This window comes from Clavelina lepadiformis, chromosome 7 (assembly GCF_947623445.1).
Source record: "Clavelina lepadiformis chromosome 7, kaClaLepa1.1, whole genome shotgun sequence".
NCBI lineage: Eukaryota > Metazoa > Chordata > Ascidiacea > Aplousobranchia > Clavelinidae > Clavelina > Clavelina lepadiformis.
Window position 1 is genome coordinate 4,255,343 of NC_135246.1, and position 27,928 is coordinate 4,283,270.

The window sequence follows — 27,928 nt, forward strand, 5'->3', positions numbered from 1 at the left end:
ATTCATTTGTGCTTCTTTTTGAAAAAACAGCCTCAGGTTTTTTCCATAAATTTAAGATATTGTGATATTGATTTTGAGACATAAATACATCATTTGTATACAAAACAGGCTTTAAACCTTTTGCTTGAACATGCCGTTGTCAGTCAGAAACAGAAACAAAAATTACCACGAGGTCTAAAGACACCGAATCTTCACATAAAGCTGTAACTACAACTCGACACCTGATAGATTATAACATCTTTCAAATAATTCAGCGGCTATGCTAGATGTGAAAAAACCTACCTTACACCCTTTTTTGTCATCTACTATTTTAAGAGTAACGGAAAAAGCCTGTACTTGTACTTGTGCGGCAGCAGTGCTAAAACTAGTCTGAAACCTGTTAAAGTTTTTGAGACTGCCCCACTTAAGTTTGATCAATTTTGATGATTAAAGCATTTCTTACACAGAAAAACATTTCTCTTTCGAACTATGCAATTGCTTTTGCATTAGCTGCAGCAACAAGTCAAGAAATAGAATGTATGCTAAACTAACTCTAACCATCAAACCTAAACTCACTAGCAAGCATTGTTACGCCACGTGAGCATTCCAATGGCACAACTGAATATGACGTCACAGAGTTTTCATTGCAGTTATATTTTGAAAGCTTTGGGAAATTACCACTACTCTTTATTAGTAGCTGTGTGCTTTTTGAGATACATAAGATTTATATGAAACACATGCTAAGTACAACACAATAAAAGCGTTATAATGGTATTGTTAAATATATAGAAAACTAATGAAAAATGTAAAAATAAACCAGAAAACATTTAGAGCAACGCTCGATAGCTAAAAGGAAGGCTGAGGTCAACTAACCAGAGGCCCGCAATTGATTGGTGTTCCCATTCCTGTTTTAAAGTTTACTTTTAGTGATTAGAACTTTACAAATGCAAAATTGAACCTGATCATATTTTAAGAGTTGGGATTGGAATGTCATTGTTTGATCAAATGCATCTGCTGTGGCTTCCACATAATCTTCTTCTATCATTAGGTTGTGATGGAGCTGTGGTGATCTAAGCAATATTAAGTAAAGAAACAAATTGAAATTAAAATCTGCAGCATAAAATTTAAAAAGTCAAATTATGCTCATTAAAATAATAATCATAACAATTGTTCAACAAACATATCAGCAAATGTTTGTTGCTATACTTTACACCACCGTTCACTAAACAATAAACACATCTGGCGTGTCCTCCGCCACCACTGCTGTCATCTAAATTTTTTCCTTTCTTAAAATCTACAAAATACTAGATGTGGAGATAAAAAAAACACATGCGTTTAGTGAAGGATTAGTTAGGGAAAAGCAATTTTCAGTTGTCGAGACAAGTTTGTTAAAACATTGTTGCAAAGCCTCACAAAAAGACACTTTTATAAATTATGCCATAAAGTTGAATTTGGAAGCTTGGCACAATTTTTTGAAAAAATAAGTTCTTTTCCCCTCAGTTCATCATTTAAATCTTCTCAAGAAGTAACGTACGAAAAAAAAGCCTAATCATGATAAATTCATGTTTTGATTCCAAATTAGTTGATTATTTGAAAGGGAGGCATCTCCTAACAGAGATTGAACAATTTTTACTAAAAACTACTTTGGAAAAAGTTTCAAACTACACAATTTGGTGCAATAAATATTGACAACCAAAGTACGTAGTGGTTTTTTATGCAATGGACACAAACGTTTGTTCAAAGCAAAACTACAGACAAGTATTTGGCAAGGATTCAAGTCACAAGGGTAAACTAACACAGTGCTGCTCATGCTCCTGTTGTTTAGCATATAGTAGCGGACTGCACACATATTTAACACAGTGTGAACAGCTCTGAAATCTAATAACATCACATTTTTATCAAAAATGTTAATTTAATATTTATATAAAGTGAGCTACCTGTATACTAGCTCTCATTTTTCCAGAATTATATCCAGTTATTCACATTACAAAAGACTTATTCAATCCAAGGTCACCGTCTATCAAGTTATAAGATATCCAGCTTTACAACTAAGGATGGGCCGAATCGAATCCGAGTTCAATTACTCGGTAGAGTAATTGGCATCTTTTCCATACTCATTTAGGGTTTGATGGAAGTTAGATTAACACCCGAGCTGGAAGATCTAGTTAAGTTAGATTAACAAAAAACTGTGAGAAATACCTAGGAATGAACAATTTTCTTTGGAAAATAGTGGCAGCGAAAAGCTTTGAATTTACTTTCGTGGCAGGTTCAACGCAACTTTATGCAGATAAAAATAAACGATATTTACAATATCTTTGGTTTAAATTTAAGAACTTCTGTAAATTGAGACAAAATGAACTTATATGTTTTGGCAATATATTGTGCTAATTGTCATTTCACATTTGTAAAGGGTGGAGGCGGTAATAGTGCATGGCTTTGTGCCGTAGCTTGTTAGCAATTATAATTTTTGGTGTTGACGGTTTGTTAAAACCTTAGATAGAATAAAGACATCTGAAGATCTCAGTACAGTATTTGATGCTTGAAGTTTATAGAACAGTAACTTGGGTGTCTTATGCAATTTATGACTTACGTAATTTAATTATGATGTCAACCTCCAGTACTTAGACTCGATCATGTAAATTTTGTTTTGTCTCATCCCTAATATCTTTATCGCAATTAAATGTTTCTACATTTTTTATTTAACTTTGGTAAAGTTGAGCTGTTTTGATAACTGATTTTTTATATGATAAGCTTTTTTACTTGTGGGAAAAATACCGAGTAGATTGGTGAAGCTTCTTCCAGCTTTAGATTTAAAATGCATGCAGCATTAAAAAAGAAGTATGCCATAGGTCTTAAAAGTATGTTCATATCAATTGAAGTACACAATTATTTTGACTACAAATCCTCTATTTCGACAACTTTATAATCTAATGCTGCATACCAATTTATATGTCCATAAGATATAGATAATACTTAGATATGTAAAGCTGCTCGATATCTTGGTACCAGAGTGAAGCGTGTAAAGAAGACTGTACTAATAGAGATCATTTCAAAATCATCCAGAAATGTCACAACAACTACGAATGCAGAATTCAGGAAGCATTATTAATTAACAGTTTAATTCCCTTTTCAACAAACAGGCATTCGAATATGGAACCTTATTTCTTCTGAAAAGTTACTAAGTTAGACTCCACAATACAACACCCTACATAGTTTATCACCTTACACCTCCATTGTTTGCCTTTGTCATACATTTAAAATGCTGTAGATGCTTTGTTATCATTATTTACCAGGGATGGGCCGATACGAACCCAAACCCGAATAGATTTGCCGAATATCGCTTTTATGGAAGATTCGCACGAACACGAATACCAACAATGGCGAACCCGAATACAATATTACTTACAAATTTACTGACTTTTGTTAAAAATGATGATCTAGTTTCCCGACAAAGCTAAACTAGAGTCAGCAGTATTTACAATGAAGGTCGTTTTCCTAACCATTTTGCTTTTTCAGTCGTTTTTTAAAAACTATTTTTTGAAAGAAAGCGATTTGTTTATCGATTTCATCATGTTACAAGCAAGACTTGACAACCTATGGATGAAATTTTATTGTTTGGTTCTATCGTTCGTGTCGACCTTCATGATATTCGGGTTCGCACAAACCCGAATAATCTTCCTCGCGACACATCCCTATTATTTACTGCTATTGTCTTTGTCTCTAGCATACTGATAGTCTATGGCAGTGATTCCCAAACTGTGTGCCGCGGCACACTAGTGTGCCGCCACAGATTCTCAGGTGTGCCGCGAATCTTTTTGGAATTTTGGAAAAGAACTGTATAAATATTTAAAATAAGGCATGCAGACAAGCATATGCGACTTAAAAGCTTTCTAGCTGCTTCAATAGCTGAGAAATAAGCACATGTGACGATGAAACCAATTATGGCATTGTCGATAGAGTAGGGTAATTTTTTAAAGCAACATTTCTTCTCTTGTAAGTGTGCCGCGAGCATTTTCTAATTTTTCTAGTGTGCCACAAGCTGAAAAAGTTTGGGAACCACTGGTCTATGGCATTTTTTAAATCCCTTTTCCTATAATTATATCGCAGAACGTTGTGTATATTAAAATACCTTCACCAGCAGTTTTAGTTTATCATAGCTTTGAGAAAGAACAAAGTGTTGTTCGAAACAGGTTAGGTTTTATTTAATAAAATGTTTAATACCTGCTTTTGTGGCACTTACTGCAACAATGTGGAATTTTTAATTTGATTGAGCAGTTTTGAAAAACTCAGTAATACCAAAAAATGCAAAACAATAAGCACTTAAGGCACTTAATAAAAAAAAAACGTATCATCATTGAATAATTACGTTTTCTCAACCAAAACAATAGATTTCATCATGCTATCAAAAACCACCCAAAATTTCTTAATGAATCCCTATGTAAGACTTGGGCAATAACATGCATAAGTACAAATGCGGTAGCGTATGTTTGAAAAACAATACCTTGCAACACTGTTTGTGTTAGTTGACTTTGTTCCAGTTTTTGCTTGAAATTTTCCAGGTACATTTCCACATAAACTAGAACGCTTCTTCCCTAGCAAACAACAAACAGTGCATTTATTTATTATGTGATATTTTAAAATAAATTCATTAAAATATGAAAAATTATAATAAAAAAGAGAAAATAAAAAATTTTGAGAATTTTAATTAAACTAAAACGAAATAATTTTATGAAATCTTTGTAATCTGTCTATGGTAATTTATAAAATCGAGAACATCAAATTCTGAAATATTTTTAGTGGAAGCGCAGTTGATAGAAGGAAGCCCTATGCAAAAGTAAGTGAGTTTCAGTTGATGATCACCCAAACAACAAAACCGCTCGGGTTTAAGCAACCCCTCTTTGTAGTCAATAAATTATTTTGTCCTGTACATGTAAGTCAAGCCTAGTAAACTAATTTTTTTTCCAATTCCAAACGCTGAATTACCTTATTTAATCACCTCAGAAATGGGACCAATTATTTTGTTTATCACTAAATATTTGTGAAAAATAATATGCAATTAAAACAAAAATATTAACCAAGGCATCTCTTTTGATTCCTTATACTGAGTGTATTTGTTAATATCGAAAATATGACAAGTTTAGTTGAGCAGAGATGCACCTGAAATCAAGTTGGCAGCTCTGTTTTATACAAAATCCCAGTAATGAAACCACCACAGTAATCCTTATCTGCAAGAACATGTCACAATTATGACAACATAGCTCACTGTAAGAATTTTGCAAGAGGTAAACCTGCAGCAAAATAATCCATTTTAATGGAAGTAGCTAATGGCAGCAAATTTCAAAAAAAAATCATAAGCAAAAACAGGAAAATTTTAGTAATCATCTGAATACGAAAATAGGTTTATGAACATGTCTCAAATAAATCAAAACAACAGTCCAGACTTGGCATTTCGTATAACGACCTTAATGCATCAGTTCAGTGTCTTTTCCATGCTTGCAGATGAACAGCTACTGCAGGTGAACAATAGAGTAGTAGCAGGATTGGACAATTTTGTTTATGTTGTCTTACAATCATCAAACATGAACAATCTCCTTTGACTAACAGCTTACGCAGAGACCCTCTATGTCTACGGACTACTATATTCTGCTGTTGAAGGGACTGAGTGGCAACCTTCTTGCCCCCTATGTATCAAGTGGGGCTGGTCCAGCAAAACATGAAGAGCTTGGCAAATGGGCATTACCATACAAATCGAAAAGTAACAAGAAATTGTGTTATAACTACTTGGGTACCTCCCTGCTTGGTCTACCTGGCCAAGTGTATGCAAATGTCTCCCCGAATTATAAGACATAAAATAGTTCAACCATATGCTCACAGCTTGAGAATGTCCAGTGTGGCTTTCATCCAGTTTAGATCAAATTCTCCTGCCTTCTTCTGAACTTTTAAAAGCAACAGAGATACACTGACTGTTTAGAAGTAAGTTAATCGAAACGATAAACAAGTAAATAATACAATGACATATTTCTCATGATTTTTGTACACGATTCTCATGATCTTGCAATTCATTAGATGAAAAATCGTAGATTACTGTTATAAATATATCATAAGCAATTGCTTTCAAATTGATTCATGGAAAAAATTTGATGCTTAAGCTGCGAATGGTATGTTATTTGCATGCAAAAAGCAAAAGGAAGAGAAACATAAGTGGGCATATATGCCAGGTATATGTTAGAACAGGTTTAGGGTAAAAAACGGCAGTGGGCTGATACAACAGCACATATGAGTACCGGTAAGTATTTTTATTTCTTATTTGACCATAACATTTACCGGTATAAAAATATAAGCTTCAATAGGTAAAAGATTTTGTAATATGTAATTTTTGCTAAAAGAGCATTGTATAAACTCATTTCATGACAAGGATAAAAGGCAAAGAGTTTGATGATGAGCTTCAATTTATTAACTTCTTTGAGGTGTGCTATGATTTTAGTTGCCTATCTTGCTTCTGCCCTTATGTAATTGCGTGAGTGTTTGTTGTACCTCAATAAATGAAGTGTTCGTTTAAATTAATTTTAATTTAAATTAATTACTTCAAGCTTGTAGTTGAGCTTTACTGTACATCTTAATACAATAACTTTGCACTCGAGTTTAGATATTTTGCAAGTATAATTTCGTTATAAGTTGGTTTAAACTTTAATAAAGTGCTTAATCATGTTACACTTCAAGGTGTATGAATCCTGTCATTTCAGAGGAACTTAACACAATCATCATATTTAAAATTACGCTTCAATTTTGTTTTCAAGCTGTATGTTCATTTATAATTACCCATTTCCATACAATGATTTCTAGGGAATTTTTAGGTCACTCGATGAGAAAGATCTAAACCAAATTTATTTTTAAGTAATTGATGTTGTTCAAATTTTTACACCAAATATGGAAAAAAATGAATTTTTATTGCCATACAAATCTCTTATTTCTTAAAATTATGAGCTTCGTACCGTACAATATTTTATTTTTTCTTCCATGTTTAACAATAAATGTCCGTTGGTATTTTTGAGTGGCTTCGATTTGTCGCTGGTGACGTTTAGAAAGCTCTAAGCTGCGCCTGCGCACTTCTCTTTCTTCAGCAAGTCGCTTTTGCTCTTCCATAGATCTAACGTGGCAGAAAAGACAAAAATGCATTAGAAATATCACTCATAAACATGTGCAAAACCTAGTAATTTAACCAATTTAAAAGTGTTTACATATATGAATTAACATGAAACAATTCCAATTCATGAATTAGTTTACATGTTTGATGGCATAAAAGGTTTATAATGTTGTAAAGATAATTAATTAATTGATGGTTTTCTAGATGTGCACATGATGTAGAAATTAGTCTTGTTGTTGTGGATTATTGCAAATTACTCAGTAATTACAATTTAGATAAGAATAAAACATACAATTTCCCACAAAACACATCAACAAAAGTAATCTGTATTATGAAATAAATTTGTGCATTATGAACTACACGTAGAATTAGTCACTAAATACCATAGTTTTTACCATTGTAAAGCTAATTCATTACAATATCGTGCTTACCATAACAACCCTTACTTGTCTTAAAGAGAATTGTTTAAACCATAACAAAACAGCGAATTATAGCAGGGGTTGGAAAAGTCTGGACTGTCGCTCGCAAATCACGGCAAAATGATTTTTTAGACAAAGTATTGGATAAAATACCTTGTTAAATGTTATGAACAAATCTCGCCTTTTTTTTTATCACACACATTATCAACAAGCCTGGCAAAATCGAAAATGTAAATGTGTCGAAAAATATAAAGTTAACCTTAAGAGTGCCAAACTATATTCAAGATACACTAAAATCCAAACACCAACTCAGAGATGGTTCCTCACTACTTGAACCATGGTAACTGCGCTTGTCTTTGTGCAAGTCCTGTGGAACACACATTTCTTTTTATTTTTCTTTTATTTTTCCCGAATCTGAAACTGTTCATCAGGATCACTTAACAAGAGCAAGTGACCTTCAAACCTTGTTTAAGAGTTTTACAACACTTTACTAGGAAGCAAACCCGATTCGCATTTTACCAGGCCAAGCATTCTCGAGTAAATTATCCTTTTTAATTTGCTAAAGAACTATAAATATGATTCTTAAGCCATTCTTATTTCTCTCTCTAATACAATGCTTCCTCGATTATCCGTGCTTTGTTTAACTGGCATTCGATTATCTGATCACCTGATGAAGTTGATTTATGAGTTATGACACAAAAATACTGTAAAATAAATGAACTGTGAACCTTCCTGCGGCTATGGCTATTATACAGTGTGTCTGATATGACCTATTCTCATTAATGTTACTGTACTTGCAGTTTATTGCTAGAAACTAAATCCTATCCAGTATCTAAAAACTTCGACATGGCTTCATATTCTAAAGGCAAATTGAAATGCTAAATAATTGCTTTATCTCTTAAATATATATAAAAATTCAACTATCCAGCATACTTGCTTATCCACTCGAATTTCTAAAAACATTGTCCGAACTACACTGGATAATCGAGAAAGCATTGCACCATGTTTGCCGCGCACTCCTAAAAGTCTTTGTTTTACTTTTCTAAACGACTATTTAGGTCACTTCCTATCCCCAGTGACTCTTGAATCCTCCAAATATATATATGGGGCCCTCAAAAAATGTGTTTTACAGGATCTTTTTTAATTTTCTGATGCATCACTTTTGTGTTGTTTTACAATTAGAACCGCCACCCGAGGTCATGTGCACGTATCGTGTATATGATATAATTACATACTGAAATGTTTCTATGAACAATGTATGCTATCTTTGTGTTTTGAATGCACTAAAAATCCAGAAGTGAATCCTATTTCTGGGACCGTCACAAACAATATTATATGCGTAAATAAATACTGAATTCGGTATAGTGGCACTTGTCTAGCATGCCGTTAAATAGACTGTAACTGCGTTAAAAAAGAATAGTTTAGCATTTTGATTTTTCCAAAAAGAAAGGTAATGAACATTGTAAGTATCAGTTGTAAAATGAAGTTAAAATGTTAACTGTATTTTTTAACTGAGGTCAATGTGTCATACCAAGCTGTAATGCATAAAATTAAGTTTAAAAAAACACTTTGAAAAGCGATATAATGCAACTAGAATATCTACAGAAGATAGGCCTTGACTACTTCCATACTTTGCAAATAACCAACAGGAAGAAGATTAAACAAAATTAGAAAGATTTGTTAAACTATACATTTAAACTTTTATTTGTTAAATTTTTATTTGTTTTACTTTACTTTCATTTTAATTAATATATGTTAACACAGAACATTGCAAAGATAAGCATGTGGGACAATTGTGCTGGTCAATTTTCCAGCATTTCAGGGTGTGCTATGATGTCATTCTGTGTGCCAGGGTCTTGTGCCTGGCATATCCTGCATACCCAGGTTTGGCGCCTATGTAATAGTTACAGCACACAGTAAAGTTTTGCTTAAAACAATATTTCTTACATCCAGGCAAACTCTCTACTAAACATGCACCATTTTGCCATAATATGATATGATGTTAATAACAGTTTTGAAATCAAAAACCGGTCTCATGCGTAAAAATAGAAACGTTGAATACATAATATCACAGAAAATCACAATATCACCTATCCATCCTAGTTTGCCACCAGAGCATACAGATTATAGCACTATAGTTTGTCAAAATTCCTTTCAAAACTGAAAAAATACAAGCATTCTGATTTTCGCCGTAATGTACCATACCTTCTTCTCCGGTTTGTCTCTTGACAAAGTCTTTGTTGTGTTTTTTTATCATGACTTCGTTTTGACAAACTTTCTTCAGTGCATACAATTGAGTACGTTTTATTTCCAACCTAAACACGTGTGAAAAAGTTTCAAAAACTAAAAAATAAAACTTCAACGAATGTTTAAGAGAAACACATTAACAATGAGCAAATATTGATTTTAGACTCTTATAACATTTGAATTGCACCAAGAGTAAACACAAAATATTTGGGTTGTAGCTTGGTAATTGAAAGGTGTTTTGTAAATGCAATATCGACATAAATATGTAACCCAAATTGGGCAAAGTCATGAGGAGAAGAAATCAAAAGTATAAGCAGAAGAAATCATAGTGATTGGAAATGATATGAATGGACATATGAGTAGATAAAGTGATGGGAACCAAGAACAGCATGGTGGCTTGGGTTACGGGCAAAGAAAAGTTGAGGGTATATGCACATGGATTTTTGTGACTGATTGTTTGTGAGACCCAATATAAAAAAGTAAACTGATCTTATATTCTTCAGATGGTTTTAATACTATGGTTGATGAGCTGTTGGTATAATGTCGGCAGGGAGGTTGTCTAAGTAGCGCTAAAGCTTTTCCAGAAACTATGAGTTTTCAAAGCATTGTATTGACAGTGATCGACATGCTGGTGAAAGCATTGAGTAAAAGTGATAATAAAAAGTGGTTTATGAGAAGAAAAAGGAAAGTATAGCGATTAAAAGACAAGACAAGTAAACAAATGCTTCAAGAGAAGTTGGTTTCTAACTATGCAGAAGGTGATGTTTAAACAGAATGGCAAAACTTGTAGAATGTCCTATTAATAGCAGCTGATCATTTATGAGTTTGTGTGGGTGGACAATGACACAGTCATAACATGGTGGTGGAACGACAATGTAAAAGATAAGGTAGGTGAAAAGGGACTGAAGTACCAAATGTGGTACGAAACGAAGGGTTCTCCTAATGAGAAGAAGGCACAAGTTGAAGAAGTCAAACAAAGTAAAATAAAGCTGTGTCTTTAGCCCAGGAAGGAAAAAGACAAGGTTAACTGATTGACTTGATATAAGAGAACTGCATTCAAGATAATAATGGCAAAATTGTGGTGGAACATGAAGAGGTAACAAAGATGGAAGGAATACATGGATTGGCTGCTTAATGTAGGGCACGGATGGAATGCTTTTTGAGGGAGGCGTATAAAAAGAACCAGAGAAACTCATCACCGAGTTAGAGGCAAAGAAGCAATCAGAAACTTGAAATGCCTAAAGGATGATGGTCCAACTGGCTAAGTTGGTTAGGTTTTCAAAACAGCAGTCAATACTGAAGTGAAGGCTAAGACAGTGTTGCATAATGAAATCTTGTTTGGTATGGTGAAGATTACAATTTTGTAATAAAACTTTGTTTGAATGAAATGTGCCCAGCGATTGGGAGTTCAGTATTCTTGTACCTCTATACAAGAAGAAAGGTAATCTACTCTACTGAGGCTCATATCGTGCAGTAAAGGTTTTGGACAATGGCCTTAAAAATTTGAAGGGTGGTTTAAAATGGATTAAGTGAAATAATGGACTTGTGTGAAGTAGCCATGTTCTGCATTTGGTGAAGGTGTTGGGAAAAGTTCAATTTAAGTTACAGAATTTGTTACTGAATGTACAAACATAAGTAGGAACAATTCCATTGGTTCATAATCAAACGACGTGCTGAGTGGAAATGTGATTTATCTCAAATCGGAAACACTAATCAGACTCCAGTGACCTTTGATAATTTCATATCAACGTATACTCGATTTTAAGGGTGGAATATCTGTCACAATAAACTGTCACAACAGGCAAGGCAAAAAATCATTTTACTGTGATGCTTTCTGTAACTGGTGATGGCAAAAACTGCCACCATATGTTGTTTTCAAGCAAAACGTTTTGCCGAAAGAGAAGCTACCTATGGGCATAGAAGTACGAGTGAATGAGAAAGGGTGGTTTGATACTAATCTAACATGTGATTAGATTGAAACTGTTTGGGACAACAACCAGGTGGAATATGTTAAACAACAATCGTTGCTTGTTTTAAACGCTTTCCGATGCCACCGACAAAGCAAGATCAAAGATCAGTAAGAGAAATGAAAAGCAACCTTGCAATTATTTCCGGGGGCACGACAAGCATGATACAACCGCTGGACGTTAGTTTAAACAAACCTTAAGTCAAAATTGTGTAAATAATGGAATCAGTGAATAGCAGAAGACCAAAAAGGCGTTACAATGACTGGCTGAGTTCATCGACCTACAATCACAGAAGTGTGTCAGTGAATTAAGCATGCATGGCAAAGCATACCTGAAGATATGGTGGCATCGTCATTTACAAAATGCTGCATAAAAATGCTCTAGATGGCGCCAAAGACAACCTAATTTATGAAGACACTGACTGCATTGATAATTGCACTAACATCGAAAATGAATTAGACACCATGTATATGAACAATACAGACGAAGATATTCTAAAATCTACTTTTAAAGTGAGCGATGATAATAGCGAATTTAAAGGTTTTTGAGTCAATGAGCTATTTTATTCCATTTTATAGTTGTGGTCATCGTTTGAATTGATGAAATAAACAACTGGTTACAAGTGGTTTCTGGTAAGAAAGTGCAGAAGTAAGCAATACAAAGTGATTTTAACTGCTCAGAATGTCTGTGCATTTCAAGCATTGTCTTTGTTTTCTTCAGTACGATGCATCAAGATGCAAGATGTGGCAAAGGCATATAACGTGTCAAATGAAATATGTTGTCTAACTAGTTCTAGTGTATAACCCGCACTAGCTTTTTCTGATCAGCTTTTTTAAACAAAAAGTGTGGGATATACCCTAATAAATACGATACTGTAAACTACCATAAACGCAAATAGACATAACACCAGCACCAGGATGACATAACAAGCTTACAAAAAACTAACAAAACATTACAGAGCTAATATACCTGAAGAGTGTATTGCTTGCTTTTATCCACGTTCATTGTGCTTCAAATACAATCAAGCAGAACAAACTAACACAACCTGCTGTATATTCCTGAAACAGAGAGCATAAAAAAACTAACAAACATTTTTGATCAAGTAGATCAATAAAAGAAAACATATTTCAAGTACAAGTGTATTAATTTGGTTTGGTACAATACAAGTAAAAAATACATTTTCTAATAAATGTACCATGTAATATGTATATTGCTCATACTTAATTTTGTGTGGTTTGCTGTTCAACAGTTTAACTGCTGAACCAAAGCAAGCATGGTTAGCGGCTAGCCCATGGGCATTACAACCAAAGAAGTGTATCTCCGCATAGTATCGAATCCAGCTTGCATAATTTCGAGTTTGGTGCCCTGTCAACTACTGTCCACCGCACTTTAGTGGCACATTCAATTGATTTCACATTGCAAAACCAAGCGTTACAAGTGTGAGTCACTTTGAATTAAACTGCATATAATGTCAAATTTTATCATTTTACTCGAACCATAAATAACTTCGTAGCTCTAACTTGACACTCCATTTCCTGGTTATCGATTTAACTATGTGCTCATATGCATAAATAAGGCATTTTTAAAAAATATTTCAAAGTCAACTTAAACTAACACAGAACCTGCTTTAGAATCGATATTATTGTGATTACAACTATTGTGGGGCTACCATGTATAAAAAGGCATTTGGTATAAAAAGGACGGGTTGAACAATTTGAACCAACACTCAACATGCATTTTGTTCAGAATTTAGTTGTTTTGGGGCCCTGGAGCAGTCCTTATTCGGTGGTCTCTGTGATAGTTTGAATTCTTCATAACATACTGACGTTTCCGTGAAAATTGACAGCTTGTAGTTTAACATTAAAGTAGGTCTACCTATTCAAATTCAAATCTGTCAAATATCTGAATACGGTCGTCGGCGTCAGTCAGTCAGCGCTGACTCTGCGTTTTGTGTAATGATCTGACTGTTGCTTTCACTGTGTGTAGATAACTGGCTATTGTTTTCGTCATTTTCCATAAACGCACAAAAACTTGCATTCACAACCATCGCACTTCGCCATCTGGTTTATTGAATTTTTTTTTTGATTTAGCACACATGTTCCTAAAGTTCTGCGTCGGAGTTGGAAAGCGAAGTTTCCCGAATAAAATTGGTAAAATGCATGGGAAGAAATCCGTTCCCTGCAGTTTTGTATCGGATAGCAGGGATTCCAGTTGTTTGGGGTTCAGATTAACGAGGTCTGACTGTACTTATTTTATGTCTATGCTAAAGTCCAAAAACTAAAAGAATAATCATTAAATGAAGATTTCTCATATCACCTAACACCTGAAAATATAACACACAGCAGCCAAGTCAGTAAATTTAACTGAAGTCTTTTTTACCAATTTTTTTCTGCGCTTCACTCTCATAACGTCCTTCAATTTGACATTCTTTTTAGTTTTGCACAGTCAACCTGGAGTGTTTAATACAGTTTTAAATTAACTGAAAATGCTAGTTGGCATATTGTAGCATGAATTACATTGAATCTTCAATATCTTGTGGCCATGCACTATACTTATTGTGGCGTGTGATTATAACTTGAACCTGCAGTTGTCTTAGTCTAGAAATTACTAAAATGCTTAAGGTATTATTTGAAATGAAGCAGCAACCAACAAATAATAATTCATAGATTAAAATCAAGTTTATGACAAATTCAAAATAATCTGTTTGCATATCAATTTGAAAAAACATAATGGTTTAAAGCCGTCATTTTGTACAACGCAATACGTTTAATTTAGATGTTTTAAGCCTAAAAACATGCCTCTATTTAGTGGTATAGGCCAATGACAAAGCTTGCTTGTAGATGGGGCCAATTTTATTATGTCTCAAAGGGTCAAGCATGACATAATTATTGGAACTGTTCATTTCCATCTGTGTGAAGAGTTTAATTGTTAACTGTTAATTAAATTTTTATATATTAAATAATATTAGCCATGTTACCTGACAGCTGTAGTGAGTTTAAGATATGATAACCAACTGTCAAATAATTGAATGTCTTAAAAGTATATTATATGTACATCCTATATTGTAAGACAGTTGAAAAGTCAGTTGGTGCAAAAACATAAGATCTATAACTTTTAAATTCACTTAATTTCTTGACCCTGTGTGAAAGAAAAACAAAATTCAATGCATTCTACACAATTCTAAACGTAGCAAATCCAAAAAAAATTTGGAAGAGTGCCCTTGGATCTTGATACATAGATTACTATGCTTCAGGTGAAAGCTTCAGCAAGAAATCGTGGAACGACTGCTATGTAGAACCATTGCAAGTCATGAACATGAAAAAATAAGTACAAACTTAATGACAGGATGGTCAGTGGTCACCGATGAAATTATAGATAAAGCCAAAAGGAAACATATCTAGATATGACTGTTATCCCATATCTTGATCTTATTTTTAAACAGGTTTTTTATTTTATGATGTATTCCACTGAAAATGACTAAATAGGCAATTTCCAGCTAAGAAAAAAAAGATTATTGCAAAGTTTCAACGGTAAATTATCCCACTGCAGTTTTCTTGAATGAAGCTAATATAGGTCTTATAATAGATTTTTGTATAAGCAAGTGGAAAAAAGTTGCTTTGGATATAGAAAACAAAGGGCCATTAGCTGCTGCGGCAAGTCATGAGTTCCACTATAGGTCAAGTTCATGAATGGCCTTTGAAGTTCAGGGTCTTGGGTATGGTGAAAACAGCTTCAGTGAAATAAAAAAGCAGCCACCCAACTCCATATTTAGAAATTTTTATCAAAACGTTTTTTAAGCAGCAACTTAAAAATTGCATATGACTTAACACACTTCTGGTAAGTGAGGCAAAACTGTAAGCAGCTACTGTAACACCTACACTTATTCTTCAAATTATCTATGTAACATGAATAAAAAAATTAAAAAAAAATTAAAATAATTCATCATTTTTAACAAGATCTAAATACAGCTTTTATAACCTTACATGTGGCAAGCCATGTTTTAGCAGTGGGTAATAATTTGACTGACCTGCTGTGACAAATGTTATTGCCCTGACGTGATGTAGAAGTCTTTTGCACGTCAGTTACACTGATAGTGTTTGTTGACAGTCCTCACTAAAATACCAACACTTAGAGGGTGGGACAAATGCTATGCAGAAGAACTGGAAACTCCTATCCAATTCTTTACTAAACATTTTTTTTCTGCTCATTTAAAAGGTAACACTTTGAGGTTATTGCTTCACAATTGATGAAATTGCCACTACAATTCTTCTTACTTTATCAGTATTATTGTATTTTTATTTGTAAAGGGAACAGCCTTTCCTATTGTACCAGAACATGTCTCTTGACAAGTCCCTCTGAATCATTTTCAAATAGTCAAGCTTCTGGTTTTCTTCTTTAGAAAAAATTTGAATTTCTTAAATTTATAAAATTGCACATCTTTTTCTCTTCTGGAAGTCCGTCGACTGAATGATGACATGCAAAGTACGATATTGAAGGTGAAATATGGGATCTCATGTGGCTCCTGAAGCAAGCCAAACTCAAAAGCATGCTGTCTACCATAATAAGGGCACTAAATTCCGGTCGCTGAAGGTGTTGTTGAGTCCTGGTGCATGGCAAACTGATGATGATGCAAACTGCGGTTAAGCGGACTAAAAATAATTGACACCATGGTGTTGTGTGTTGATCTAGGTTGTGCTGTCAGCAGCTAGGGTCTCAAAGTGAGGTGGAGAGACATTGTTTCAGTGCTGATTAAAGGTGGTCTTTGAAGCGGCCTTTTTATCTCATGCAAGCAAGCCATGCCAACCATGACAGTTAACCATACTAAAGCTGCTAAGGCCAAACTCTTACCATTGTTAATATAGATGCAAGAAGAAGAGGCTTTGCGTGGTGAATACAAGAAAATGAGAAGTGCCAGACCGCAATATGTGGTGGTGGCGTGGTTGTGTGAAAACAATTAATGTGTAACTGACAGTAATGGTATTAGTATTTTAACCTATGTGCATTTGTTGGTTGACAAATATGGTCTTTATTTTTGTCTAATAGTAGTTGCTATCTTTACCTAACTTCAATAAACGACACAAGAAATACTCCTCCTACATGTATGTACAATGCTGCCACAGATTGCATTTCTTGCAGGCTAATGATTCTTGCAAAAACAGACATCATCACTGCAGACTATGCCAGTAATCTTTAGCAACATAAAACACGGTTTGGATTACTGTAAGTATAATAATTACGGTAATAGAGATATAAACGGCGTATATTGAGCAATATTTCAAGAATAAACATTGAGGACTTAAACATTTTGCTTATGTATTTTTCCTTTATGTGTGCTGTGCCCTTTGGCAATATGTTGTGATTAGAAGATTTGTATTTATTCAAATCAGCATATCGCCGCATCAGTAGCCATCAGCGATATAAATAACTGATGATTACAATTTCGTGAAGTAAAGTTATACGTATAGTTAAACTGTAAAGTTATATGTAGGGTCAATTCGGATATAGATAACATTTACTATCCGGATAATGGATATATCAGATATGGATAAGTAATTGTAATTTAGCTAAAGGATTAGCCAGATAATAAACCGTATTAACATTTGTTACAATCGAATAAATGTGACATAGCTTTACAGTAAAAATACTACGCATGTAAACAAAAAATTCATAAACTGCTGTTTTATTATCAAGGAGTTTGCTTCTTTGCATCAACCTGAATCTTATGTTGACTTCATCTACTAAAATATTAGCCAGTTGACCTGCCAACACAGCTCAGAGACCCAGACTGAGATTTTTTTTTCTAAAACTGCATTGCACACCCGGGAAAATTCCAAAATAAAGAAGGAGAAACTAACTTTTGCTCCGATTTACACGGCAAAATTAGTGTTTAAAACAGATAGCCTATCTCTAAAAACACCCTAAACCTTTCCCCAATTGTTATCATTTAGGGCCGCACTTTGCCAGCACAAACGCCAAGCAGCCTTGGGACACGGGTCGCAGTGCACACCAGCTGCTTTCTTGCCTACGAAATTTTGCTTCTGTACACCCGAGATCTCGGGGAGAACTGCCATACTCTGCAGTCCGGTGATAGACTACACTACAACTACTCTGCCGCTTTGTAAGAATAGAGGCGAAATCGACCAGAAAGGCAGTGGGCTATAGCCCACAAAATTCTTGTAATCATTACAAACGCCTAAACCATTTTGTCTTTTAGTCAGTAAAACTTAGACTTCCAGCTTATCACTATCGCACTACACTACCGTCTACCGGTACTTTCTATGCACACATGAACACAGTGCAAGGCTGCAAGCTTCCGAGTTGCTAAGAAACTTAAACCATAAATATCTTTAAACATAAACATCAAAGAAATCACATAAAATCGTATCAAAAGCAATTATCCCTCTAATTTTGTACGGGTAAACATTAAGCAAAGTGGGTTAGTTTACTTACGATGTGCGCATTTCATACATTTCAATCAAGCTTACTGCGAAGCAGAACAAACATTTTTGAATTATTTACAGAAAAAAGAAAACAATTTATTAGTTTCGGAATGACATCGTCCATTTTCAAAGAATGATAATGTGGCGGCATCGCCACGGTTTCTTGTATTTTAGTGCCACTTCGTCATCTTCCTTTAAGTTATGCATTGTCACTGAGACGACCGCATGTGTTTTCATTAATTAACGCTTACTTTCTGCATTCTTTTATTGATTACTTGTTTGCTTTCTACTATTTAACGTGTGTGTCAGGGCGTTTCGACATTCGCAATCATTTGGCTTGCGTTCGACAGCTTTCTTACCGGATTTGCTGGTGATGCAAGTTGGAAATTGCTTTTAACTATGTTTGTTCTTTGTGCTTTTGGTTTGATTTGGTTTTGGACAGAGAAGAATACGCGACCTTGCCTTATGGGGTCAACTAAACAGCCACGTATGGCTACAACATAGTAAAATGTTTGTACACGTGTTTCTTACTTGTTGAACCTTTTTAAATGTTTGTAGAATCTTTACTTCTTTAATGAACGTGTCTCGTACAGAATACACCAAATAGTTCAAAAGTTGTTTCTTGGTAGCTATTTAACTATTTTTCATTGCATAAGTTGTTGGTCAAATCTTTGATTGTTTACCAGTTGTACATTTGTTTTTTACTTGAGAATCTTAACTTTCTTAATGAACGTCAGGTACACAGAATACACCAAATAGTTCACAAGTTGTTGTTTGGTAGCTATTTAACTGTTCTTCACTGCATAAGCTGTTTTGCAGCTGTTGGTCAACTCTTTGATTGTTAACCGATTGTACACTTGTTTCTTACTTGTTGAACTCTTTCAATCGTTTTGAGAAACTAATAAAATTTTTGCACCTACTGCACAATCGAGTTGCCCCCGGTTTTTCGTTCGCCAATCGGCTCACGCTTTATCAATTTCGACAAAGCTAGTATCGTTGCGATAGGAAGGAACTTTTTCGTCCGCGACAAGCTTTGTTTTTAGCGAATATCCAACACAGCGCCAACCACGGGTTGCTAAACTTACCCTTAATTTGTTACGTACTGACTCACCACTTGGTGGCGCAGTTAAAGTCAGGTTTCAACGGAGGGTCAGGGCGGGCCCTACTACTAAATTGTTACAAGTAGAAAGGTGCTGCAATAATAAGAAAAGTAGATATGCTATCCAATACGAAGGGTTCTCTGATGTCGCGTTAACGGCCTTTGACCCCATTTAAATCAATGCAATTTTTGCGACTAATCGCCCCTGGTTTTTCGCTCGCCAATCGGCTCACGCTTTATCAATAACGACAAAGTTAGTATCGTTGGAATCGGAAAGAGTTTCTCGTTCCGCGACTCATTCTCGTTTTTGGCAAAGATCTATCACTCCGACTACAGGTGCATAAATTACCCTTAATTCGTTACGTAATTACACGCCTTTTGGCGGCGTAATTAAGTCAGGTTTCAACTGGGGGCCGGGGCAGGCCCTTCCACGTTATTAAGGTTTTAATGAAAACTATAAATTGGTTCATTTGTTTTGTTGTTCTATCAGACGCCACCCAATTTGGATTTCCCCGTTTACTCACGATTTAGTTGTTTCTTTGAGACGGTCCCATTCCCACGGGTTTTGGGAAAGGTAGGGTGTATATTTTTCGGCAGATCAGAGTTAAAGGCCGTGACGTAATTTTCCTTTAAAAAGTTTTCGGTTTATTGACAGGATAGTAATAAAAGCTTGAAAATGCGTATTTTTGACTTTTGCAGGGGTATTTCGAAACACGATGACGTTATAAATCGGATCTTTTGAGGTGGTTGTGCACTTCTGTACTAAACCCGACCAACCTTACAAATTTTATTTCGAAAAGCAACCAGTTTGTAGCATAGTGCTCATTTCCAGTAAAGTTTTTAAAAGATTTCAGATAAATAAATACAACAAGAAACAATACTGTATGCAAAACTAGTAACACTGAAGCATGAAGTTTTCAATAGCACAAAACAATGTGACAATGTGCAAACTCTACATGATATATATACATATATATAGTTGGACAGCATATACCTTCCACACACTAAACGCCATAAGGTCAACTCATTTACGGATTCAGTACATCTTATCATTTGGACTGGTCTGAAATAAGTTTAATCTTGTAACAAACTGGAAGCACACAGCAAATGCAGTTACTTCTAATGCCTACAAATAAACGCATAAGAAAACCAATGAAATACATCTTTATCTTCTAAATGCTCCCTTTTTTGCAGATTCCTTAATAAAATTATACATGATGTCCTTGTCTAGAAGCTGGAAACTTTCAGTTTGCACAATTTGGGTCAGGTGGTTCAGACAGAAACGAAAACAGAACTCTTGAAGTTCCTGCAAAGTTATTCAATCGATGATAAACCTGACATAGAGTTATCATATTAAAACATAATATTAATATAAAAGTTGCCACTATTTCACCGGAAAAAATCGTGCGTTCAAATCTATTTTTCAAAGTTTGTTGTCAACGTAAGTTAAATGTTATAACATAAGTAACCCGAACCTAACCTAAATCTACCTTCTAATCTAAGTATAACTTTAACAAAACCTTAAATAACTAAAATCAACTTCTGCATACCAATTCTCCTAACTTAACCGTCTATAATATTTAACAGGCTGCATGACCTACATACAGATAAATAGTCACTTCAAGATAAATGATGAAAACTATCAAAACAGACAAGAACAAGTTTTACCTCTGCTTGATACTTAATTGCAGCCGCATAGAGTTGGGCAGCATTTTGTTCATTAATTCCTTCTTTTATTTGCTTTTGGCATTGCAATTTTAAACCACTTTCACAGTATGATGTAGCTAGATCAAGCAAACCTTTAAATGAAAAATCTATGAAATGGAACCAACGTTGATACTTGATCCTACAACTATAGCACTTCCTTTCAAGATTTGGTAAATTTCAACAAGCAACTGATCTCTTACCAATAGCATCTTCAGGTGGTAGTTCAACATGGTCAGTGTACAACCAACGCAGAAAAGAATACACCACAGGATAACTGTACCCATTAATTTCAATAACATCTTGAGAACTTTCATCCCAATGTGATTGAAACATGCGGCGAAAATAGTCACACCTTGAGAAACAGAATGTAGAATAATTTGTCTTGCTTTAAAAAATTAGTTCCAATAGCTGAAATTCCCAGAATAAGGAAAAATATAAAACATTATAATTGAAACAAAATTCCAAAATTCCCTAAGTTTTAAAAACCATCATCATTATACACCTTATTTTAAGTAAGGCTTTGTGAACATTTATCAGTTTTCCATCAACTGAAATCTTGAGGTCTGCAGTGGCTTCATCGTTAAAAGCAGACGACACACTCTGTTGTACTGACGGTTCAGCTTCACTGCAAACCAACAAGGGTTTCCAGCTAATCTAGAAATTTGACACAAGACTCACACGAGAAAATCAATGTCTAAACCAGATTAATGAAACAGTTGAGCTAGGAAATGTAATGTACGAGTGCGTATATTGGTTCGGCATATTCTCACGCGCAGCTTACAGGGGGTGAACTGAAATTGGAAAAAACAGAATTGAGGTTGGTAAACAGCGTTAGTTTAGGATCGGGTGTAGACTGCTGCTTTAATTGGCCCCACATCCACACCTGCAAGGATATTATAATTAGAAACCAATCCTAGCTATCTAAAATAAAGTAAGTTTCTTTTATATAATGCTATTGTTTAGCACTAAGCCAAACTTTATACTTGTCCATTTTGATTCAAAGCAGCGGATGAATGAGAATAGTGGGATGCTGCAATGGTAATCACTCGTCCAGCATTGGTTGCAACCTTCAAATGAAAGGTAGCAATAATGTATCAATAATTTAGCCAACCCGATAGAAAACAACATTGTGAGAATTATCAATTACTTCTTATAAAATAAATTTAGCATAAAATTACCATAGAAGTATAAAAAATTACTTTAAGTCCAATTTACAAAATAATAAGTTCAGAAAATAATTTAGAGTTGCCAACAAAATCACTAGTAGACTTAATGTAGGTTACTCTTTTTTTATGGAACTAGAAAGCTTCATAATATTGGAACACAAATGATATTGGTAAGTAAAACAGTGGGATAAAATTTGATAAAACTCCTACGATGTAATCCAAAAAGAAGTTTAAGGTGTAACAACTTAAGCATCCACCTGAAGCGGTGTAACAGTGTTGGCTTTGTTTCCAGACCCAAGTTGGCCATAGCTGTTAGCTCCCCACCCAAACACTTGTCCATCATCAGTGAGTGCCAAGGCATGTGCATAGCCGCATGCAACCTATACAGTAACAATATATATCAGATTTTTTAAAATCATTTACGTGCTTAATATAAAAGATTTTCATTAACAGTTAAGCTAACACTGAGAAATTTGTGATAATTACAAAAGCAAGATGAACTAAAACTAAACACTGGAGTAACCTGAGTAATGACCACTCCCTGCAGGGCAGCAATTCTGCATGGGTTTGTCTGATTGACGTTGTTACCTACGCCAAGTTGACCGTTTCCATTATAACCCCATGAGTAAACTTCACCACTTTCAGTGACTGCCATTGACGCTGTCTATTTTTTAGAAATAGGAAAATGACAAACAAGAAATGAACTCTGAGTGTTAGTATTTAGTACTTACAACTGAAAATAACACATGGAAGATGGTTGCGTAAAAAAATTAAATCCTTTTCCAATTTTATGTGTGGCTAAGTATGTGTTATCCTATACATATGGCATATGCAAGGTGCATACAATATTTTATTTATTATAATTACAAATTATATTATTTCTATATACAATTATAGTACAAATTATATTATTTCTTAGATTACCAATCCATAACATGACGCGTATCACAAAACGATTATGGTAACAAAAAGCTCATTAATAAATAATACAACCCAAGTAAAATAAGTTGCCAAACTTATGCCCACCTGTCCACAACTTATATGGATAATGCGTTTATTCCCTATGCATGCAGTTACTTTTCGCGGCGATCCTTGGTTTGAAGTTGACCCTGATCCAATCTACAAAAAAACGAAATAGAAACTCTACAGCTCGAGGAAAAAACTAGTTATTAAATTTATTGCAAGTTTCACACCTTAATTGTGGTAGCCTATTAATTGTATACATACAAATACACTTCAAATCAAGTGCTATAAAACACATGCAATGCAAGACATTTTAATATATTTTTTGTTTCTAAACCAGGGCTTTTCAAACCAATGCTTGCAGTCGTTCAGCGGGTTGCCTTCGCAAGACTATTTGGGGGGGGGGGGGGGTTACACACACTTCAATCAGTTTCTAACCAAAAGCTTATTTTACTCCACAGCAAAACAGCAACTGCTCTTATCACAAAAAATCTCCAGGAAAAATGCATTCTTTACGATCTTTGAAAGACTGTGGATATTGACCAACTCAGCCAACAACTTGTTGCTGACCATCGCTAAGTTGTTATCCTTTGCCATTAGCTGGCAGAAAAGTCTTGCTTCAAGTATGTGGATCAGCATCGAAAAAAGTTTGAAAAGTCCTGTGCTAAACATGTAGTGCTACAAATGTAATTTTTTAACAGTAATTAATATAAGCAAACGAAAAAGACAAAACAATATAACTTACCTGCCCACAATTATTGTAACCCCAAGCAAATACTTCCCCATCAACAGTTAAAACCATTGAATGGTGGCTTCCACATGCCATCTGTATAACTTTTTGTGGGATATTACGTGTCAATAGTGAAGGTCTCAAGCTTGGAGCAGTCCCTCCATTTCCCAACTGCATGTAGCTGTTATGACCCCAGCTATAAACCTCACCTTCTGCAAAAGGAAAAAATACTGTAGATGTTGATCATGTTTACAGCACAAGTAGCCAAAACTTCAAAAAACTCAAGGCAAGAAAATTGCACTCCACATAGTTATATACTTGGGCATACAGTATTGAGCAACGCTGGTCCTGGAAAAAGCTACATGAAATTATCATTTATAAAAAATGTAAGAAACGGGAGTGTCCAATTAGAGTAAAAAATCTTATTGTAATGGTTATATATTTATATATATCTAAAAATCGGTATAAACTATGCATTGCATATATGGTACGGTAAAGCTTACCTATATCAGCTTTGTCTATAACATTAGTTCACTTACATTAACATTAAATATTACTGTACTTGATTTTCTTCTGTATGATTGGACTTATTTGACACCAAGTAGGGGGTATGTCGGCTGGGACTAGAGCAATGATATCCTTTTAACTATATTCGTGTAAGCTTCAATCAAAAGCATCCAGCAGATGTTGAGCAATGTGGTGGATGTATACTTAAGGACTGGCTTGGTTTTACGTGAATATGAGGAAGAACTCCTGACAATTCCGACTCAAAACAATATACTAGGGCATGGTGATGTCCCATTTTGAAACGTCTGATTTACAGAATTTGTTGCATGTTTACTTCAGATAATGAGAGTTGATAAGTATATACTTGATAGTATTATGTTTGTGAATACATATGTGTAATGTGTACCAGTCTATCGCATGAGCCAAAATAAGCCCACCTTACATGCGACAAACAGTGCACACATTATTACAACTGAAACGACAAAAATAGAGATTACCAATGAATTAATCGCTAAAGTCTGTTTGACATGTTGTCAAAAATCATCATGGTCAACATGACTGAAATGCTTTTGGCAGACATTCAACTTCCACTATTTACATCGTATCATTAGTAGCCCATTTATGTTTAGGTTCGATATGTTTTGAGTTAATGGAAGTCATTGCAAGTAGACATCTTTGACTAATGCCCTTGATGAAAAGATTAGGATAGAAAAAATATTACAATTTGCTTATTAGGGCTTTTAAAGTACCTCGCTTGGTTGATTTTTTGAAGTTGTTTTACAACGAATGCTTTATTGCAAACAATGCTTCTGTGGGAAGATGGTTTAATTTTGCCTGCATCCTAGCTGCTCATGTTGGCGCTGCATTGTCATTTCGCTAAATGCTTTTCAAAAAAAGACAAACAGAATGCAATACTTAATATTAATGGAAAGCTTACACTTCTACGGCCAGTACATTTAAAAATCCATGTATGAAATTATGATACTACATAAGGCAGTGCAAATTTATTGACCAGCAAATATTACCAAGCGCCTAAAACGAATTGACAAGTAGTGGATACAAACATGTGCAAAAGTTCATTTGTTTTTATCGAGCACAAATTTTGAGCAATGGTCTCCACTCTTATGCTAACACCTGCCATCTAAAGCTGTCAACTCTTTGTTTTCATTAGCTTTTTGCAAGAAAAAGAACTTTTTAGCAGCGCCAGCAAAGACTGTGGAACATATTATAATTGTCAATGCATACACTTTTAAGCGGTAGAAAGTTATTGTCTATGATAGTAAAAAGTTATCTATGACAAAAAACTTTTGGCACAGGAAAAAAACGTGAGTGGTCATATGCCAGGTATATATACATTAGAAACATATTTTAGATATGAAAAACTGGGAGGGAATTGTACACAAGAAGAGCTCATATGCTGGTATGTACTACAACTACATGAAGGTCACCTATTAATAAAAAAAGAATTGCAGAAAATAACACTTAAAATACCATACTGCTTTACATCAGCTGCTGTATAGCGGTTCAAAGTTTGTTTATAGTAGGCTGAGTTGATAAAAGTTTGTATAACTCTTTTATACTAAAAGATTTAAGAGCAGAACTCAAAACGCTGATGAACTACAGTTCTATTCAGAAGAATATTGATTCCACAAATTAGAATAAAATACTTCTGGATTTAGTTGTTCAAGATTAGATATATTCTAAAACACCCATTCCTGTGCATAAGGTGGTTTGCTATATTTAATTTTACCAAACATGATTTAACTCAGCATATAAAAAGGGAGCATTGCAATCCCTGAAAAAATGCAATATAAACGCAATATTAAAAAATTTACAACTAAAAAAAATACCATCTGTTAAGATCAGCACGTGTGGTCCACTACCAGCTGCAATGTTTATGATCTTCATACCACTGAAAGCATCAATGCAACGGGGTTCAAGAGAGCTGACATTATCACCAACTCCAAGACAACCGCTAGTGTTAGTTCCCATGCAATAAACCTAAAACATTACGATACTTCATACACAGAACTACCTAACACAAATTTATACACCAACTAATAAATTTCAGTAAACATTGATATGCTCGGTATGCAACATGTCAACTTACGTTGTCATTAAGGGTTGTAAAAATAATCTCAGTTGCTGCTTGACCAAAGGTATATACGAGAGAGATTTTTGATCTCAATTCTGGAGAAACCAGAGTTAAAAGTGGCCACATTTCAATGTCTTTACATCTTATTCTCTCACTGTATGATGCACCACAATGGCGATCACGATGAGAGATTGGCAACTGAGTCATAATGACAAACCTACATAACTATAGAACATACAGATTGAATTAGTAATAATATTGATTATTTTTAGATAACGAATTTGAAACCCAGCAATGATAAAATTGCAACACAAACAATTGGGGATTAAATTATCAGTGCTTTCTCTTATTTTTTGGAATTATATGATATTTTGACAAAGGCAGATAACACAATCAGTTATTAAACGTAAATGACATACACACAATAATGTAACTAAAGCTCGCAACACAAGACTTTGTATAATCTATCGTGTTCATATTACACTTTTCCAATGTTGCCCTTTCGAGTCATAAACACTACAGTTGCAGCAGAATGCGAGGCACCAAAATCTGGGCAAGCAAAGCACACCTTGTCATGACAAATTGAGGTCATAGAAAAATGAAAAAAAATGACAAACTATGTGATGGTGAGTTTGTGCTATTTAAATACCATTGCAATTTTATGCATTAATATGTGTCAAGATAAAAATTATAAATAGCCTAATGTTAACCATTGACTCCGGCTGTAGTGCAGAATATCTGAGCAATCATGAGTTATCAACCCAACTGGAAAGTACGGCAGTTTTCGACAAGAAATCGTACATGCAAGACGCAGATTTGGTCGTGATGGCATGCACCGAAGTGTCAATTCTTTGTTTATTTGTTATACATTGTGGTTCAAACAACAAGGATTTCTTTCTTTGTTTATTTTAAATCGGCGTGAAGATAAAACATTTCAGCATGCACATTAATGAATCTCCTGCATGCAGGTGCCACACTTTCCACTATGGGCAATCAAAATGCCTTTTGGCATGACATTACAAACTTTTAACAAATATATATAATTTCTTATATTAACTCCAAAGGAGTCACTTTGGTAGTTTCCAGTAAAGATGCTTGAACGTTTTGCTAGTGATTTCTTATTTGGAAAGGATTTGGCCTGAACTTCCTTGCAAGATTTGGATATAGGCTAGAGTGTAATATTTGGCTCATTCCATAAATTCAAAATATTCCTACTTTTTACAATGTAAGGTAGTATTAAAGTGAGAAATAGCCCATGGATGACAATTCAAGTACTCAGACGATAAGTATATATACTTTCGAATTTAAGCCCCATTGCCTAAGTGAGGGACCAGAGTGCAGATTTGGCAAAGGGCACTAAAGCCACTAAATACCGCTTTTCATGAGCTTCAGTTCTGCACTATTTTGCACTTAATGACTAGCCTAGGAAAGAACTTCTGTGCACTTAATTTTCTATTGATTTAAA

The 27,928-nt window shown here is 34.5% G+C and overlaps 2 protein-coding genes across 7 annotated transcripts in view; both read right to left on the reverse strand.

The window, feature by feature from the left end:
- The window catches only part of LOC143464578 (uncharacterized), a 31,209-nt gene extending 15,400 nt beyond the window's left edge, over nt 1-15,809 (reverse strand). For 2 of the 6 annotated variants that reach the window (XR_013118516.1, XM_076962433.1), the window contains exons 1-6: nt 15,784-15,808; nt 12,726-12,814; nt 9,748-9,857; nt 6,972-7,126; nt 4,481-4,571; nt 938-1,049 (exon numbers count right to left, since the gene is read on the reverse strand). Coding sequence is in view for 5 of the 6 variants with exons in the window: in XM_076962433.1 (XP_076818548.1) it covers nt 938-1,049; nt 4,481-4,571; nt 6,972-7,126; nt 9,748-9,857; nt 12,726-12,761 (504 nt within the window). In the remaining variant the exon portion in view is untranslated. Of the gene's footprint in view, nt 1-937; nt 1,050-4,480; nt 4,572-5,136; nt 5,478-6,971; nt 7,127-9,747; nt 9,858-12,725; nt 12,815-14,733; nt 14,787-15,783 lie in introns of those variants that run through there. The other 4 variants (XM_076962435.1, XM_076962436.1, XM_076962434.1 and 1 more) reach the window with 4 other exon arrangements.
- Nucleotides 15,810-20,068: 4,259 nt separating this feature from the next.
- LOC143464581 (RCC1 and BTB domain-containing protein 1-like) lies at nt 20,069-26,715 on the reverse strand. The gene is made up of 12 exons (XM_076962439.1): nt 26,479-26,715; nt 26,219-26,369; nt 23,877-24,073; nt 23,195-23,287; nt 22,692-22,832; nt 22,426-22,548; nt 21,986-22,069; nt 21,784-21,885; nt 21,505-21,656; nt 21,203-21,354; nt 20,964-21,094; nt 20,069-20,601 (listed from the first exon to the last, which is right to left on the reverse strand). Exons 1-12 carry the CDS (start codon nt 26,668-26,670, stop codon nt 20,461-20,463), a joined length of 1,659 nt encoding a protein of 552 aa, XP_076818554.1. The 5' UTR covers nt 26,671-26,715; the 3' UTR covers nt 20,069-20,460.
- Between the last annotated feature and the right edge of the window lie 1,213 nt (nt 26,716-27,928).